This window comes from Numenius arquata, chromosome 3 (assembly GCF_964106895.1).
Source record: "Numenius arquata chromosome 3, bNumArq3.hap1.1, whole genome shotgun sequence".
NCBI classification, from domain to species: Eukaryota; Metazoa; Chordata; class Aves; order Charadriiformes; family Scolopacidae; genus Numenius; species Numenius arquata.
In genome coordinates, this window is record NC_133578.1 from 16403903 (window position 1) to 16421003 (window position 17101).

The 17101-nt window shown below is 45.4% G+C and overlaps 1 protein-coding gene across 10 annotated transcripts in view; it reads right to left on the reverse strand.

Moving 5' to 3' along the window:
• Nucleotides 1–604: 604 nt before the first annotated feature.
• Nucleotides 605–17101, reverse strand: part of BIN1 (bridging integrator 1) — a 97390-nt gene continuing 80893 nt past the window's right edge. For 3 of the 10 annotated variants that reach the window (XM_074145596.1, XM_074145595.1, XM_074145594.1), the window contains 4 exons: nt 7256–7348; nt 6398–6508; nt 4873–4974; nt 714–1476 (listed from right to left, as the gene is read on the reverse strand). In XM_074145596.1, the coding sequence (XP_074001697.1) occupies nt 1369–1476; nt 4873–4974; nt 6398–6508; nt 7256–7348 (414 nt within the window). In that variant the 3' untranslated portion in view covers nt 714–1368. Of the gene's footprint in view, nt 1477–3658; nt 3710–4872; nt 4975–6397; nt 6509–7255; nt 7349–10972; nt 10997–12469; nt 12578–15473; nt 15603–17101 lie in introns of all 10 variants that reach the window. The other 7 variants (XM_074145591.1, XM_074145590.1, XM_074145598.1 and 4 more) reach the window with 5 other exon arrangements.

Here is a 17101-nt window from a genome sequence, read left to right on the forward strand (position 1 = left end):
AACAAGTGTAATATGCACTTTGAAACACCCTTGTCATCTGCTTGTTTAAACTAAAAAAAAAAAAAAACAACTCAAAAACAAACAGGAGCAAAGGAAAGGTATAGGAAAGGTCTCAGCATCAGTACTAGACTGCAGGGTGTCTTCTTGACACTGACACTTAGATATTCTTGCCTTCCTTTCTAATGCATTAAAATATCATGAAGTCATGCAGCCATTTTAAATGACTATTTCAAGAGTCCAGTTTTCCTAGAAGTTAACTTGATCACCAGCACAGCACTGGAGAAAGCTGATCTAACAGTATTTCACTTAGAGAACTCTCCAAAGGAAAATAAGAAATACAATTCCACAAATAACAATGCCAATTAAAAACACAGAAAGCAAATTGTTTTTTCTGGGAAATGCTTTCAGAAGAAAATTTTGCTTCCCTTATCTCTTTCTTTAAAAGTAAATTTTCTAACCAACCAGTTTTGAGAGCTATCGTCCATCTACATGATTCTAAGCTTTTCTGAAACTGACGACAGGGTTCTGGGGGCAGAGGATTCCCTCTCCTAAATTTCAGCGCCATCCAAATGGCATCCGCTTGTTTTGTCTTGTTTCTTCTCTTGAATTTGTCCATTCCCCTTAGCATTTCACAGGCCAATACTACTGCGAGAATTTAGGTATCTGCATTTGAAAGAACTTTGGACTGAGCACAGCTTCACACATTTCATCTTCTCCATGCCCTTTCCATGTAGTTTCTTCTGTCTTTACATGTACAAAATCACAGTTTGTGTAACACTGTTTTAAAGGAAGAAAATAAAATACACACACGCACACACATACATTGTATTGGTGAACACTATACGCTAAATATTTTTTTCAACAGCATAACAGAAAGTTTGGCCTACTGTAGGTTGAACACGTAGGGAAGGCTGAATTTTTACGGTTGCCATGCAAGCTACCTTCGGGACAAAACAGATGAACCACCCAAGAGCAAATGCAGCTTCTACTCTCAAGCCATTAGACAAATACTGCCTTTCCAGGGATCAGACTGACATCTCACCAATTCAGTCAATGCAGTATTTAGAGAACCACACTGAGTTGCTTCTGCATCAGTCCTCTGAATCCAAATGCTGTTAAAACCAAAGGGGGAAGCGGGTATTCAACTTGCCTTATTATTATTAATATGTATATATTTTGATAACACTTTGAATTTCAATTTGCTTCTGAAACCTTGCCCTTTGAGAAGAACACACCCTTAAAGTTGACTTTTTTTTCAGGCTTCTGTTCCTTTAAAATTCTCTTCTTTTTATTTCGCTGTTCCTTTTCATTTATCTACCAGAAAACTTGCTTTCTTCCAGCAGAAATGTGGCTGGTGGGCTTGGGCTTTCACTGCACCCGCTCTGTGAAATTCTCTGGGAAAACTCCTCGGCATTGGTCAAGTTCCTTACGCTGGATCCAGTCAGACTCCTTCACGCCCATCAGCCATCCTTCATCCTAGAGAAGACGACAGAGATCAGATGCTGAAGGATAGATATGAGTAGGGAGTTTTCTTATGGAGTGCAGGCCAAGGAGGTGTCAAGGCATATCAAAGCCATGCTTGTAGTTGGCTTGGAGACAATCCAGGAAAAGGATGGAGGAGAAGGAAAAAAAAAAACATTTTCATTCCCTTTTTAACAGGGAAAAGGCTACATCCCACCAAAACTCCTATCTGACCCAGAGTGTCTAGAGACAATGAAATTCTAAACAATTAGCAAGCGTAATAGAAATGTCATAATTTACACCCACTGAAGCAGAACAAATTTTGCCAAAGAAAGTCTCTAGAGCTACAGTGCAGGAATCACCTACCACACCTTTCACTATCTAAATATGAGGGGTCTAGCATTCTCCATAGTCAGAAAAGAGATGGGCACCTCCACAGTGTAATTCACCCATTCATCTTGAGCACAGGTCTTCAGAAAGGAAAGGATGAGTCATTCCTTGGGGGTGCTCATGCCCTGGTCTAGTCACAGCACCTGGGTGATTAGCATTTTAGAGAGATGACACAGGCAAAATGAGTCTTGCTTGCTACGCTGAAAATCTCATCTAGAGAACTGGGAGCTGAGGAGCTCAACCCATCTTCCCAAAATCCAACAGGCTATTGGGCTTGATGCAAGATGTGGTTGATAAAACTTCCCAACCTGTGCTACACATGGTGTAAGACTCAAGGTTTCTCACAAAGGTCCCCCCCAGCCACCAAATCTATAGATCTATAAAACAGGAATGCAAATGGAGTCCTGCCTGGTAGAACCTGCTCAGGACGAGAACCAGACTTTCTACCCTCTCCTTGCTCTCTGCAGGGTGTCCAGCACCAAGGTTTACGGTCCACCTGAGCACGAGGGAGACAATACTCAAGATGGGAAAGCTGCACTTCTTGCAGCTTGGATGTGCAGCTACTCTATTCACTGCATGCCTTGGAGCTGCCACTACAGAAACTCCCCTTCAACGTGCAAATGTGCCCATTCATTTGCAGTGTAGCAGCCCGTGGGTTAAGGTTGCAGCATAACGCATCGGAACTGCACAGGGGACCGCCACCTCCAAACCTGACAGCTTGCTCTACATCCACTCCTCTGGATGAGCGAGCATGCATCAGGCTCATTTAGAGATATCTCATCACATCCAGCTACACAACTTGCCAGAGCAGAAATGCTCAGGCAATCAGATGCTCTAAGCTGTGGGGGAATAGGCCGTGCATGTGTGCAGCTCACACTTTTCCTTTCCTGGAATTGGCAGGAGTTACCTGGGTATTTACCCAAGGCCAAGCAATGCCTCCCTTGAAACTTGTTCTTTAAAAACATACCTGCACGCTTCAGGAGTGATGCAGCCCTCACCAGGGGTGATCCGTGGGGCACGTATTGCTTTCCACTGCCATTTTGCAGGTTCTGCCCTCTTGTCCTGTCTTCTGAACATTTCATGTGGCAGCAACTCAAACCAGCCACTGTACCTGAGTTCCCTGCTCCTCGCAGGCTGTGCTGGGTGCCTGCAGGCTCAATTAGACCTTGCTGCTACCTTAGATTTGAGCATTCAGAAGATGTCATGGGAATGGCATGAGACGGGAGCCCATCTGCAGCAGCCAGCTGCAGGGGCTGAGGAAGGACTGACATGCCATAAATCAGGAAGACAAACGACTAGGCAGAAGATGCTGGGCCCAAGTGTTTGGAAGGCAGCTTCCAGCTCACAGCACGGCAAGCACAAAAGCTCATCCATTTGCACACAGCATCTGTGCCATACAGCATGCATCACTCCCACTGCATCCTGCCACCAAGGGTCTCCTCAACTGTAGGGATTAGACATGAGGACCCAGATTGACCCTTGCCCATTTTGAACCACGTCACTTGAAGTGCCAGCTTTGAAGTGCTGCTGCCCTCAACCCCTTCTTCTGTCAAGAGAGATGAATCCAGGCCTGGCTGATGTACCCACAAACTGAGACCTAAGCTACGAGATGGGGACATGGATCACAGTCTATTATCCTAAGCTTCCTCCACTCACGTGCACAGTTCATGCACATGTTAACAGCCAGCGTTTCCTGGCTGGATACGGTCAGGGTTAGGGAAATGAGCTGTAGCACAGGATACACTGTAGGAGGGTTAGAGGGCTTCAGTGCAGCTACAGCATCATGTTAGCAACACTCAGAGCTCACCCTCTGCAGCTTGGAGAGTCTCGAGTTCATGGCTGTTGCACCCACATCCAGCTAGAGTGCAAACATAGGGCATTGAAAAACTCTGCTCCCAAAATGCCATCTCCTACCATAGAAACTAGGGGAGCTGCCACTCATTTCCTATCCAGAAAGCTTTCTGAGAAAGAAATGTTCCAAAATGCTTGTGCAGAGCAGTCCCACTCAGTCTTGTCTCCAGAAGGAGTCACTGCCTCTTCCCCATACAACCTTTCCTCCCAGAGCACCTAGCTCTGTGGGAACTGCCGGCACATTATAGCTCCCATTTCACAAGCAGCAGCAAATTCTGCTTCCATAATTCACAAAGCCAACAGCTGAGCCACAAAGAAGATCCACATCTTCTGGGGCCAGTGAACTACATCACCTTCCCTTTACCCCTTGTGGAATTCAGATCTTCTCTGGGCTTTGCCAAACCCAAAGAGCTGGTGACTACTGAATCAATTTGAAGAATTCCCTTCCTTTTCCAAACAAAGACCTGGAGACGCGAGTATGAACAACGTATAAAATCACCACTTCCCTCAGCCAAAGTAGTAAAACTGCTGCAGACTATATCAGCTGGAAGCCCTCAAACACAGCAAGTGAGGAGGATTTACTCAAGGCTTCTAGAAATAGCTCAGATTAAAGAAAAACATTGCCAATTAAATTCAGGTTGGAGATGGACAGTAAGGTGTTCTCTGGGGCTGAGCAACCTTTGGTTCTGCTGCCATCTCCTGACCAAACACTGTCTTTTGGAAACAGGCATTGCTATGCTGAAGTGCAAGACATGATCCATGGCAAGCTGCTTTCTCAGAGCTCCAGCATTCCTCAAAAGGGGAGAAAACATCATAAGCTGTGGGTTACTCCTGCCAATGCCACAGTCTGCACTGCAGTGGTCCCAGGGAATGTGCATCAAGTTCAGGAGCAGTAAGGAGGCAAAGTATAGGCTCTGCATTGGCTCAAATGCCCTGATAGTGACAGGAAGCCATGACTAGTTCACATGCTTTATGCAGGATGTCTTTACTTTCCAATAAAAAGCAGTGTCCTCCTCTGTTGCAGGAAGCCAACCTCAAGCTCTCCTGCCAGCTCCCAGCCACAAACTGATGGCTCTGCACCCAGCCAGCCAACTGTTAGTGGAGGAAGAAGCAGCTCTGGAAATCCCCTTGGCTCCTCCCAGGCCCAGGCTCCCTGTCTTCCCCACTCACCTGCTCCTCAGGGTTCTCAAATGGAATCACAAGCACCACGTCCCCAGCCTTCAGCTGCAGCTCGTCACTGTCGGTGGCTGTGTAATCATGCATGGCCTGGACCTATGGGGAGAGGAGAGAGCTTGGGTGAGGCCAGCCTTCTCTCACCCAGCTCTGTAATGGGTGACAAGGCTTTCCACTTCATTGATTCACTGGATGATTCAGGCTGGAAGGCACCTTTGGAGGCCATCTGATGCAACTTGCTGCTCAAGGCAGGGAAAGCTTGGCTCACAAATGCCACATCTACAGGGATAAACACTCCTCTTAATCTAATGGCTACGTACTTGTTCATACAGCCGGGCGTGGAGCTCACCTTTCTCACAAGGGCATCCTGGTGAGTCTCATTCAACTTGTTACGCATCAGCACCTCCTCCCTGTCCTCCTTTACGAGGGTTGAATTCGCATCTTATGGGCCTAAAACCTCACAAGGTAGAAAGCCTGTATTCACTCGAATGGTGCCCTGTATTTTTTTTTGCAGCTGGACTGCAAAAGTATTAGAGATTATAGCCTCCCACCTCTGTCACAGCAAGCAGGGAGAGCAAACATAGAGAAGAGTATCAAGTTTGGATCTTCGGGTGATTGTATCCTGCTGTGTTTTCTCTTTGGTATTCAGCCTAATTCCTATCAATATCTGCAATACAGCTTTTCTACTTCATACCACATCTCTCCACTTCGAGCACTACAGTGCTACACATAACCAGTCAAAATGTGATGAGCCTCCTATTGTTCTTCAGAGTTTTTTCATTCTGCTTTTGGAAGATCTCCCAGAAAAAAAGAAATAATGATGCATGGACATGACTAAAGCAGAAGAAAAGCACTCCTATAGCAGGTTAAGCAAACTAAAAAGGAGACTATAATTTCTCACTTTCAGGACATGATGCATCTGTGCTGTCTTGCCACCACATTCCGTTTTGCATGTTAAATTTGTGGACTACCTTCATCCAGAATAACTCCTTCCCCCCACACCTTCGAAACAAGCTGCAAGTGATCTTTGGCATATTCAGAATACCCATCATATTTTGCTGTCTAATCCTATGTTTTCCTCTGTTCATCCTGGCTTTCTAATTGCCCCAAACATGAAGTCCTCAGTCCCTACTGGTGTTTCCAACCCCTCTTCCTTCGCTACTTTCATCAAGGTTTAACTTCTCCAGTTTGGAGCACAGCTTTTTATCTAATACCCAGAGTCTGTGACTGACACTACCACACCTCTAGAGACAGAAGTAACTGCAGCAGAGAGGAGAAGGGGGTTTGTTATACAGCACAGCCAGACGTTTAGACACCAATGCTCTTATACTGTCCTTTGAAGAATCTGGAACTGCATGAAGCTGGGCTGCTGGACAGGAGGGTGTATCTCTCCTTCAACTTCCTTTCAATGAGGCATAGCCCCTGGCCATGCTGAGGAAAAGTAGTTAATTCATTACAGGAAAAAAAAAAAAAAAAAAAAAAAAATCACCAGAAACTCAGTGCCCCACCACCACACACTCACCTTGAACAGAAATCCTGGGGGCATGTCAGCTCTTTCAGACGAAGCGCCTCCTTCCACAGTGCCATTGACAGTAGCAGGGAAAGTTTCCACAACGACAGCGGGCAGAGAGCTCTGGTAGGCAGCAGCAGCCAGGCAAGGAAAAAAGCCATTCAGAAAAGAGAATCCAAAATTGCAGCTCCAAGGCCACCCTGGAGGATCCACATCCCAACCCTACCCATGGCTTCACTGACAAAAAAACACCCCAAAGGATAGAAGAGGCAGCAGTGAGAAGGCAGGAGAGGTGACCACTGCCTTCCTTTGCTTAAGGCTGCAGAAGAGCAGAGAGGATTTAGAGTTTTTCTGGGACCATAATGCCCAGCATTTCCCATTCACTGTGGTCACAATGAAGTTCTTGCAGAGCCCTCGTGAAACAGACAACTCCAGTGTAACAGCCTATAGGAACCAAGCGGCCATGAGATGCCACCCTAAAAAGATGGCAGTGTCAGGAAAAAAAGAGGAACCCTGGATATTCAGGGGACAGAGGCAGAGCCTAGAGAACAGAGTAGGTAAAGGAAATGGTGAGCAAGGAAGAATCCAGCAAACACCACAAGCACAGCACAGCATGGGCTGTGGGCTGACTTCACAACATGGGTGAAGGGACAATTCTTTTTGTGGCTCTTCCAGCAGATCTTCTCTCTAAACACTACACAGATAAAATGCAATGGCTAAGTCTGGCCTCTGAGTACTGTAACTGCTGGGGTGGTGGCGCTGTGTTATTCCAAGCAGCCACAGATCTTTTCCCAGCCCAGCCTCCCACATCTGCTATATGACAAAGGGATGTGATGGAGAGAAGACATCACTGTTCCTCAAGGTGCTTACCGATCCTGAATCGGCTTCAGTTTTAGATGCTTCAGCTCCAGCTGCTGCTTCTGATCCAGCTGCTTCAGCTCCTGCATGGGCTGCTTCTGCAGGCTGCAATACAAAAGCCAGCCGGGTGGAGAGTTATGTTCATTACAGCTACACGTGTGTGCAGAAAAGTGCAGCTCAGTCTGTCCAAGTGCTCTATGCTGTTGACTGCTGCCATCTGCTGACAAATAGGTGAGAAACCTCAGTTTCTCACCAGGTTTCTTGTATCCCTCTTTCGCGGCAACCCAGTGAACCTGCACTCCCTCACTCCAGCCACGCAGCAGGCAATACTCCAGAGCAAATCAATGAAGTGACAAAAATCCTTTGCGCCTCTTTCTTTTCACCATCTAAATTGCAGACCTATTTCACACATGTACAGTATCTATTATTACATATAGATTGCCCACTTGTATGGGAATACGTCTGCTTGCATGGCCGAGGGACAAGGATCTCTCAATAGGCTACTTCCAAGGATCAACAATCAAGGAATATTTAAGCCTTTGCATACTCCCAGAAACGGAAGAGTATAGTAATAATGTGTCCAGATATGGAACTTAGTCTGGATGCAGCACCTACATGACAGTAGCACTGAAGCAAATGGAACTGAAAACTGTGCTAACTTTCACCCAATTTGATTTTGGATATGTCCAGAGAGTCATGAGTTTGGATTCTGTTGTGAATATTCCGTTAGTGAGAATTTGCTGTGAATATTCCGCATGGTGTGTGCACACAGTTGTGTTGGTGAGGAGAGGGGAGTTTTTAACACACAAAAGGTGCCACCACCAGGGAGAAACATTCAGCATCACCTACAAATCACTGCCTGGCAGACACTGTTGGAGGAAGCCCAGGGACAGGGGTTTCTGTGTACAGCAAAAGACCAGCCAAACACCTCTGATACACTTGCAGTGGTTCAAGTTTTTATTCTCCCTTGCCTGAAGCCAGGCTAACTCTGTTTTAACACAAAATTAAAGCTATTCATTTCCCCCTCCCAGAAACTGCAGCTATGCAGGAAGTTGGATCTCATAGCAACAATGCTGCAGATCAGCCCCTCGGGAAACTGGCCAGGCAGCACCTGGGAAGACTCCCAAGAAGAATCTCGGGGGTCTAATTTGCATTCCAAGTGTCTTCATGGTCAGTCCATACCCATTTGTTCTCTATTCCAGATAGCACACACCTCTCTTTGAACAATCTGACCAGATTCCCACTTCATACTTGCACAACAGAGATCGCTATGCAGAGATTTCCCGTTTTTAATACATGTAAATAAACGCACTTTAGGATGCCTTATACACTGGGTAAACATATGTACCCCTGAATACAACCACATTCAAGACAAGGCATTGTCCAGATTTCTTAATGTTGCAATTCTCATAGTCCCAACCCTGTAAAAGCCAAGCGTAAAGCAATGACCATGGTAACCCTTAACTCCACACCCATCTGGCTACTAGCCATGCACTGGCACAATGCTCCAAGTAGTTTTTTTTAATAACAGCAGCAATAACAAAGAAATACATCCTTAATTTAACAAAAAGCCATTACTTTATCTTCTGCTGCTCCAATAGTGCCATTTAACACACGTTTTCTTCTCCCATCACCTCCTTCCTCATGTCTCCCCATCGCTGTGTCCACAGGTCTATATGGCCTGAGGATGTTACAAACAGCAGAGCTGTTCCCATCCTGCAGAGCACTCCCACAGCAGTTTTGGTGGTGCTACGGTAAATGTATGCACATGAAATGCTACAAAGGCTTCTCATGGTAAATTAGATTCACTCCCAGGTTGCTTTTTATTTGGATTCAGTGAAGCTGGAACTGGGACAGATGTCCGTCCAACTCTATCTGGACAAGTATGGTTTTTATGTGGATAAGTGAAAAGGAGCTCAACATGAGCTCCTTTTTTAAAAGCAGCTAATTTGCAAAAGCAATATTTAATAACCAGAGAAATTGAATCTAAATTAATCCCCTGAATTTCAACAAAGGGCGTTTTCATGTCAGCTACTTATTTTTCTATTTTTTGCACCTGTGGGCATCCCAAGGCCTATAAAAACATTTACACTCATGGAAAGATACTATAGGGAGAAGAGGGAGAATTGTTCACTGCTGTTGCCAGGTTTGAAAGCTTTGGTCATTCCAGCAGCAGCATCACACACACCAAATGCAAGATTTCCTACTCTGTAAAACTAAGCAAGTTCTCCTGCACCCAAGTTTCTATGCGGTTGTTAACCTCATGGCATGCAACAAGATTCCTCTCATAACAGCTAAGAACATCATTATAGCAAAAAAACTGCAGAAGGCTTGAAGAGCAAGAGGAGGATTTCCCAGCTATAGGGAGCTCTGCTCTTTAACTGTGTATGGTATGCCAAGGTGAGAACTGGCATGGTGAGAGCATCTTGTCTAGTAGCATTTCCCAGTTGATTAAGTTGTCCTTTGGGCAAAATCAGTTTCCAGGATGGAAGAAATGGGCCAAAACACTTTTTACACCCTAGACTGTAGGCACAGCTCAATCAGATACAGTCATACCTCACCCCTGCCCATCCACTTAAAAGGCACCGGATCTTTCCTTGCAAAAACACTTTCTCACTTTCTTTCTTACTAAGACAGACTGACAATGCACATACAGGGGAATGACAGATGTTAAACACTGATGGCTGATAAAACACACAATGGAAACATCTTTCGTGATATGACCCAAGCTCACATGAAGGAGAGCACTGGCTAGTGAGTCCTTGGGCCAGGCTCTCAGCAAGGGTTAAGTCATGTCCTCCCAAGTTCTGACTCTAGGTGGTGATCTGGTCCTTGAGAATGGAAAAATTGGCAGGGCTCAGTTCCCCAGTATCAGCCAAGGGCATGAGCTTACATCTACAGCATGGGATAGAGCCAGCTCAAGCAGCAGGCTTGAGTGCCCAGACCAAGCGTTTTCTGTCCACACCACTGGCTGTTTGTCCAGAGGGGCTCAAAAGTAGTTGTGCTTGAAATATCTCCCAATAGGCTAATCTGCAGCAATCTGAGACCTGCCCAGGCCCAATATAGCTAGAGGGCACAAATGAAGGTCTGACTTTGGTTCAGATGCAGAGCATGTGTAGGGTCTCCCTTGTCAGCAAGCTCCAAAGCTGACGTTGAGGCAGATGTCAGCTAAGTCTTGGGCCTGCACTTAACTTTCAGCGTAGACACAGGACGAGCTATTTCACACCAGCCTTTCTGGCAACAATGGTCAAGGAACAGCGAACACCACAGATAATCCCAAACATGTATGGATACCCAGTGGCACAGGCAGTAAGGATGAGGGGCAGCTGAGACATTTATGCATCGCACACAAGACCAACAGGATTTACAGAGTTTAAGAAATACTGGGGAGTGGAGGGTGAGGATGATGCCACAGTGGGATTAAATTCGAGGAGAACATCACAGCACCATGCCAAGGAAAAGATGAGTGAATTAGCAGGGAAAGGCAATGGGGCTGTGTGCTGGTGGAGACATAAGTTTCAGAGTGCCAGACCCGACTTGCAAACAGGTGGCTGCCCTTAGGGCTTCACAGAAGGTACAAAACGGGGTTCAGCAGCACATGGAGCAACTTTGAGTTGGGGTGTAAAGAAAGGAAAAGCAGTGAGGGAAAGCAGACAGGTATGCACACAGACATGGCACTGGCACATGCACAGTACATGGTGAGAGGTGAAAGCCATATGAAGTTCTTACCTCCCATAAATCCCAAGGTAAAGACTAAGCATGTCAAAGAGCAACAAAAATAAAACATGTTTATAGGTGATTATTTCAGTGAGTACAAACATTACAGATGCTGATCAGACTGACACAGACATAAACATTCAACAGCACTTATCTCTGCATGTTTTTAAAATACATTTTTTTAGTACCTGAATTTATATACCCCTCCCCACTGCATATTCAAATTTAAGTACCAAAGCATTTGAATAAGGGTTTTTTCTACCTCTGGTATGAAGGGAGACAGCCAAGCCACATTCAGTTATCAGTGGCAGACAACATAAAAAAAAAAAAAAAACACCTCAGGAGTTTGTGGTCCATTAGGGTTAAATGTGCTCCCCTATACCCACACCCAGTAGAGTTAGCATGATTTCAGAACAAGACTTCAACTGGTGTTGTCAGACCAGTAGTGAAATATCTTAACTACTTTGCCATAGTGCCCACCCTATAGGAAATAAATTTGACTGCTTTGAAAACTAGGTGGTTTTTGCTAGGCTTTGTACTGTGGTTAACATTCGAAAGTATTGATTTCAGACTCTTTTAATGACTTCTGAAGCTAATAAGAAATACATTGGAACACTGAACTTGCTATTGCTGAGCAGTTTTGAAAAACCCACTCAGAGCAATATTTGTTGCTTGCTGGAAGGGTAGCAAGTAATTCCATTTTAACCAACTTTATACTCATGTCCTATGCCAGTATACTCAATTATACAGGCTATAACCGGCGATTCAGGAAAAAAAAATATCTCAGTAAATAAATTAAAAAAAAAAACCACAAACCAAAACAGCTTATCCTGGCATGTAGCTTGTTCTGTCAGGCAGGTAGACTCAAAATGCCAATCTGCCCACTTAAAGTTCCAGAAAGTGGTAGCTTGCTATACTGGTGTGTATCAAACTATGATAATAACTAGTATTTTGCAGATACAGCATTTTAATTTAGAAGAATCAAATGCTTAATGTTTGATCTCTCTAATAAGAGAGGTCTTATTGCTACAAAAATCTGTCATACAGGCCTGTAGATAGACATCTACAGCTTTATTCACCTTAAGTAACTGCAGATTATCAAAGAGTCTTCTTATTAAAAATCCCTTCGAGAGCAATTTATAGCAGGAGCACAGAACAGAGGCTGAATTCCTATCTACAGAGCAACAGTTTAAATGCATATAGCATACAGAGGATGCTAATCTAGGGAGGGATATACATTAAGCTAAATGAGTTGTCAATCAGTAGATCACCAGAGTAAAGCACAAGCATCCCACAAACACAGTGCCAGACTGCTGCCTGGCCAATATCCACCTGATTCCCACTGGACTTAACACATCCAGCACAGGAGACCAAGGTACCCATCTGCAAGGCACAAGTCTGAGCCACCCACAGCTCAGGTCCACATTATCATTCATGTGGGTGGAGGTCACACCACACTTGGCAACAAGTCAGGTATGGAAGGGAGAAGGAACGGTGACATGAACCAACCTGGGAGGCGGGCGTGGGGGTCTTCCCCACAGTGGCATCTGGTTTAATGGGATCAAAATCCAGATCCAACAGGCTGGCTCCCTCCTGGAAGGGCCCAGGGGCATCAAACTTGGCAGCAGTGAGGAAGAAAAGCAGTACGAGCATTAGACACACACACACACGCACAGTAGAGGGAGGGTATGTGCTATCCAGGAGCTAAGGCTGCAAGCGCAAAAGATGTGGTGGCAATGCAAACACCTGATGTGACTCCTGACTGCTTGCTGCCTATAATCACGGGCAGTTCACATGGATGCCACGGTAAACCAAACCTTTGGTTTTCCACAGGACTCATTCATCTTCTTACCTGGCCAAATGTGCTGACATGGTGTAAGCTTCTGACCTGCTTTGGTCAAAAGGATCACTGCCACTGTTGACTCAGATATAAACAGATGACAAGCCCTTCTATTCCCCATAGCTCATCCAGCTGCCTTTGTACTGAAGGGCCAGAACAGACTTCGTCAGCCACATATGGAAGAGCCACCATCCATATAATTTATCTCAGGAACATGGATCCAGGCAGAAAACCACTCAAACTTCTGAAAGGCAAGTCTATGGGACCTCAGAGCTAACTCCCAAAGCTCTTAATTCCCCCTGCCTCCTGAGACAGAAACACAGAATATGGCTCCTCACCCTACCTGAGGGATTTGAATCACTCCCCAATACAAAAAAAAAAAAAAAGCTGTTTCCAATGCCTTCCATCAGGACATCTGAGGAACACGCCCACACGAGTCTTCTAACAAAGCACAAATTTGCTACTCTCTTCAAAGTCGGCAGAGTAACTCCCTTTGACTGGTTAATGCTCTAGCTAAAGACAGTGATGGCACATTCACTGATTACCATTAATAAAATAGTCACTACAAAGGACATAAGCCATTAGTATTCAAACTGAACTATCACTTCTGGGTTTTAGATTTAATCTAACCACTACAAGACACTCCTTTCTACTCAGCTTCAGAGGAAGCTGCTCTCTCCAGGAAAGTCCAGGAAGATTTGCCCCCCATTTCCACTGACCTCCCAAGCTTGCTGGCCCTACTGCCTTAGCTACCTTTCCAACAGCTCAACAAGTCTGGCAGGTTGGTCTCCACAGCTATATCATAGTCCCACCATGGAAAAAACTCCTAGAAAGTAGCAAGAGACACCATTTAAGAGAAAGTCCTGTGCACACAACCCACACCACCATCATCTTCACCTCTTCTAAATTCCTCTTACTTCAATTCTCTTACAGATTTTTCTCTTACTTATGAACCTCTCCTTTTGAGATCAACAGGCATGAGGACAAGGAACTAAGCTCTCCCATCTCACAACAATAAACCCTGACCAGTATGCTAAAATCAACTTGTATTCTAGTACGATCCTCCCGCATATCCAGAGCATTAGAGAGGCTCAAACCCCCAGTCTTTAGATTTGTTTGGTGGCAAGACACCAAAAGCTTCAGTCATGGAATAATCTTACCTGCCATTTAAGACTTACACGCAAGGGCTATTACCCCTTGCATTCACCTGGATCTCCCACAAAACAGCTCACTGGAGCTAAGATATCTGACAGGAATAGCCCTGGACAACACGCTGAATGCTAGCGGCTTTGGTGCTTCAGTGAAGATTGTTCTGGCAACCAGAGGCCTCCCCCAGAACTCCCATCTGATTGAATGTCATAGCAGATCCCATCCTGGGTCAGGACACTGATCAGGTGTAGAAGCGTATGTCTGGCTAAGGGCTGGCGTTCACATGGAAACACACGATACAAACCATGGGCCAGACAGATCTGTCCATTATGATACAGGAGAATGGAGCACGGAGAATGATAGAGGGTTGCTCAGCTGCCTATGGTTCCCGCCTTCCAACGCTGCTGGAAAATTATCTCTCTGCTCTGCAAGCTTTATCTCTTGCAATGCAAAACCTGATATGGACTTCCTTCCCTCCCCACTCCACCTCTGCTACTCAGCAGCTGGGTGGAAAGTGGCAAACCAGAGGCAATGGAGCACCATGATGCAAGGAAAAGTTAGGGAATGAGTCACAGATGAGCACTGATAGAGACATTACTTGTGCTTTAACAAGCATTTGGGGGGGGGGGGGGGGAAATATATACTTTTTATATATATATAAAAAAGGTAGATGTAGGTGTCTCATGATACAGCCAGAAATCTGGTCAGGCTCCTATACACACAAGGACTGCCATTCTCCTAGATTCTACACAGAATTCCCCACCTGGGCAACCTCTCTTGCAGTGATGTAAATCAAAAGGAAAGTGAAGAGGAAAATACATAATTTGAAAATGTTTTTCTATTTTCAGGATTTCAAAAGGTGCCACATGGCAAGAAAGAAATATTCTGATGGGAGCTGCTGGCTGGTGAAGAGTGACAGGCTGTCAGCAGTCCTGAACTGACGGCAGGCACAGTCCTGCCCATCTAACCTGGAGGCACCCGTTCTCTGTAACGAGGACTTCAGGCAATTTCTGTTGGCCTTTCCTGTGCAAGTGTGGGCTTTAAATGTTACCACAAAGCCTATGTGCTAAGGCATAGAGAGCATGATACTGCCTTCTCCCAGGAACTGGCACAGATGTCAGGGTCAGCACTTGAGGATGTAAAAGAACAGAAAACACGTGCTTCATCCACACCCAGGATGAGTGGGTCTGGAGAGACCATACCATGGGATATGAGGGGAGCCGTAATCCACGTGCACTGCTGCTTAACCAAAGCAGTGATTACTTTCCCGCATCTTCACCAGTTGCATTTCTCCTGTTTCTTCTATGAATCAAAGTTCTCAAAGGGTTGATCAAAGCTGCCTTCTAGCCACCCTTCCCTCTAAGATGGCCTCCTATCTATCCCTTTGCCTTCTGAAATCCAGCCCTGACCTTTCCTTCCTCCTTAACCTGACCAGGTTTCATGGCTTGACACCTCCAAAGAGAAGAAAGGTCAAAAGGAAAAGTTCAGAGGCAGACAAATATAAGGCAGGGCATAGCAGCTAACCTGCGAAGGGGTTGTCACACTTATCTCAGGGACAAAATTGTCATCAAACAGACTGATGATGTTCTCCTGCTTGATCTCCTTGGAGGGGGTGACTTTTGGAGGCGGAGGCACCGGAGGCCCTTTCCTCAACTGCATGCAAGTGAGCACACGGCCACAGCACAGACGGCGACACCCAAAAAAACCAGAGACAGGAACCAGGTTAGCCACAAAAACTGAAGGTGAGGGAAATCACAACCACAGGCATATAGCAAGGTCCAATCAATTCCATCTGAAGAGAGAGGGAGGGAGGGTAAAGGGCTGAATTAAAACAAAACAAAAAAACAACCACACGCCTCCAGAGAAGGTTTGGCATCATTAGTTACACTTCAGCCGTTGGCAAGTTTCCCTCTGCAGAGGAGAAGCGTAACACAATTAATATGCATTGACAGGACATGCATACATAATTAAGGAATGTGCAACCTTCAAAAGAACCACTGGGAAGGGAGCAGATCAATTACTGAGAACATGATTCAATAGATCAGGCCAGCGCTGCCTCCCTTTGCCGTACTTACCATATCTAAGGGAATGAGAGATCAGACTCCATTTGTCCTATTATGGGTAGGTGACCATGAGGACAGACTCTAATCTGCCCAGTATTGGTTCCCTGGTGCACTAGTTATCAGTGTACTGTAAGAAAGGTCTGAAGGAGCTCTTGATGGCGCCTTACCACTTCCCAGCTTTAGGTAAGAACAACTCAGACTCCCTAGAAGCCATGACTGCTGTGGGCCCAACTCTGCTCTCAGTTTCACCAATGAGCATTGATACTAATGAAGTCATGTTTCCCAAATGGATATCCCAGAGAACACGTAACAAAGTCCCAACCCTGTAACTCTAACCCATCCTAATACCCACCATCGTTCTACAAGACTCAGCCTGACACTGCATCCACAACCTTGTGGGAAGCCGCAGTAGGCCCTCTTGAGGTCAACCCATCCACATCCTTTTCTAGATCAAATCAAACTTTGAGGAGCTGCCGCTGTGCTGGAACAGAGCAGCCATACAAGTTGCCAGCACCACAGCAATGCTCAGCAATGACAATGCTTTCCATTTACAGTGATGTTTTACAGTTACTTGATCTTCCCATCGTAGCCAGGCGACCTGACAACAGGCACCCAGTATATCAGTGTCAGGTCCACATCTGAAACACAGCAATCCATGACTCCTAGTTCTGTGTTCACACTCCTGCAGCATATAACTGAGCTCTACAAGGCATTTATTCAGATTGCTAAGGATATGCCCAGTTTTCTATGGGGTTAAATTACTTTAGAGAGTGTGAGTATGTAAAGACAAATTTTCCACTGAATAGCTGGCATAGGGAAATAATGAAAGTAGCGTGTTCACTTCCAACTTTTCACTATTTGCAGAAGGAACAATCCCTTCCTGAAAATGTCCTGCTTACCAGTTACAAGAAGGGACCAGAAATTTCAGAGAAAAGCTATTCTCTGAACAGAGCCACCGTCTGCAGAAACAGGAGGCTCCAATTACAAACTCTAAAGTCAAAAATATCCTGACTCTTCTGCTATTTACTTCTCTAAAATAGTCTCCTTCCCTCTAATGCATTAATGCCTTGGAGACCACCACTTCCACAG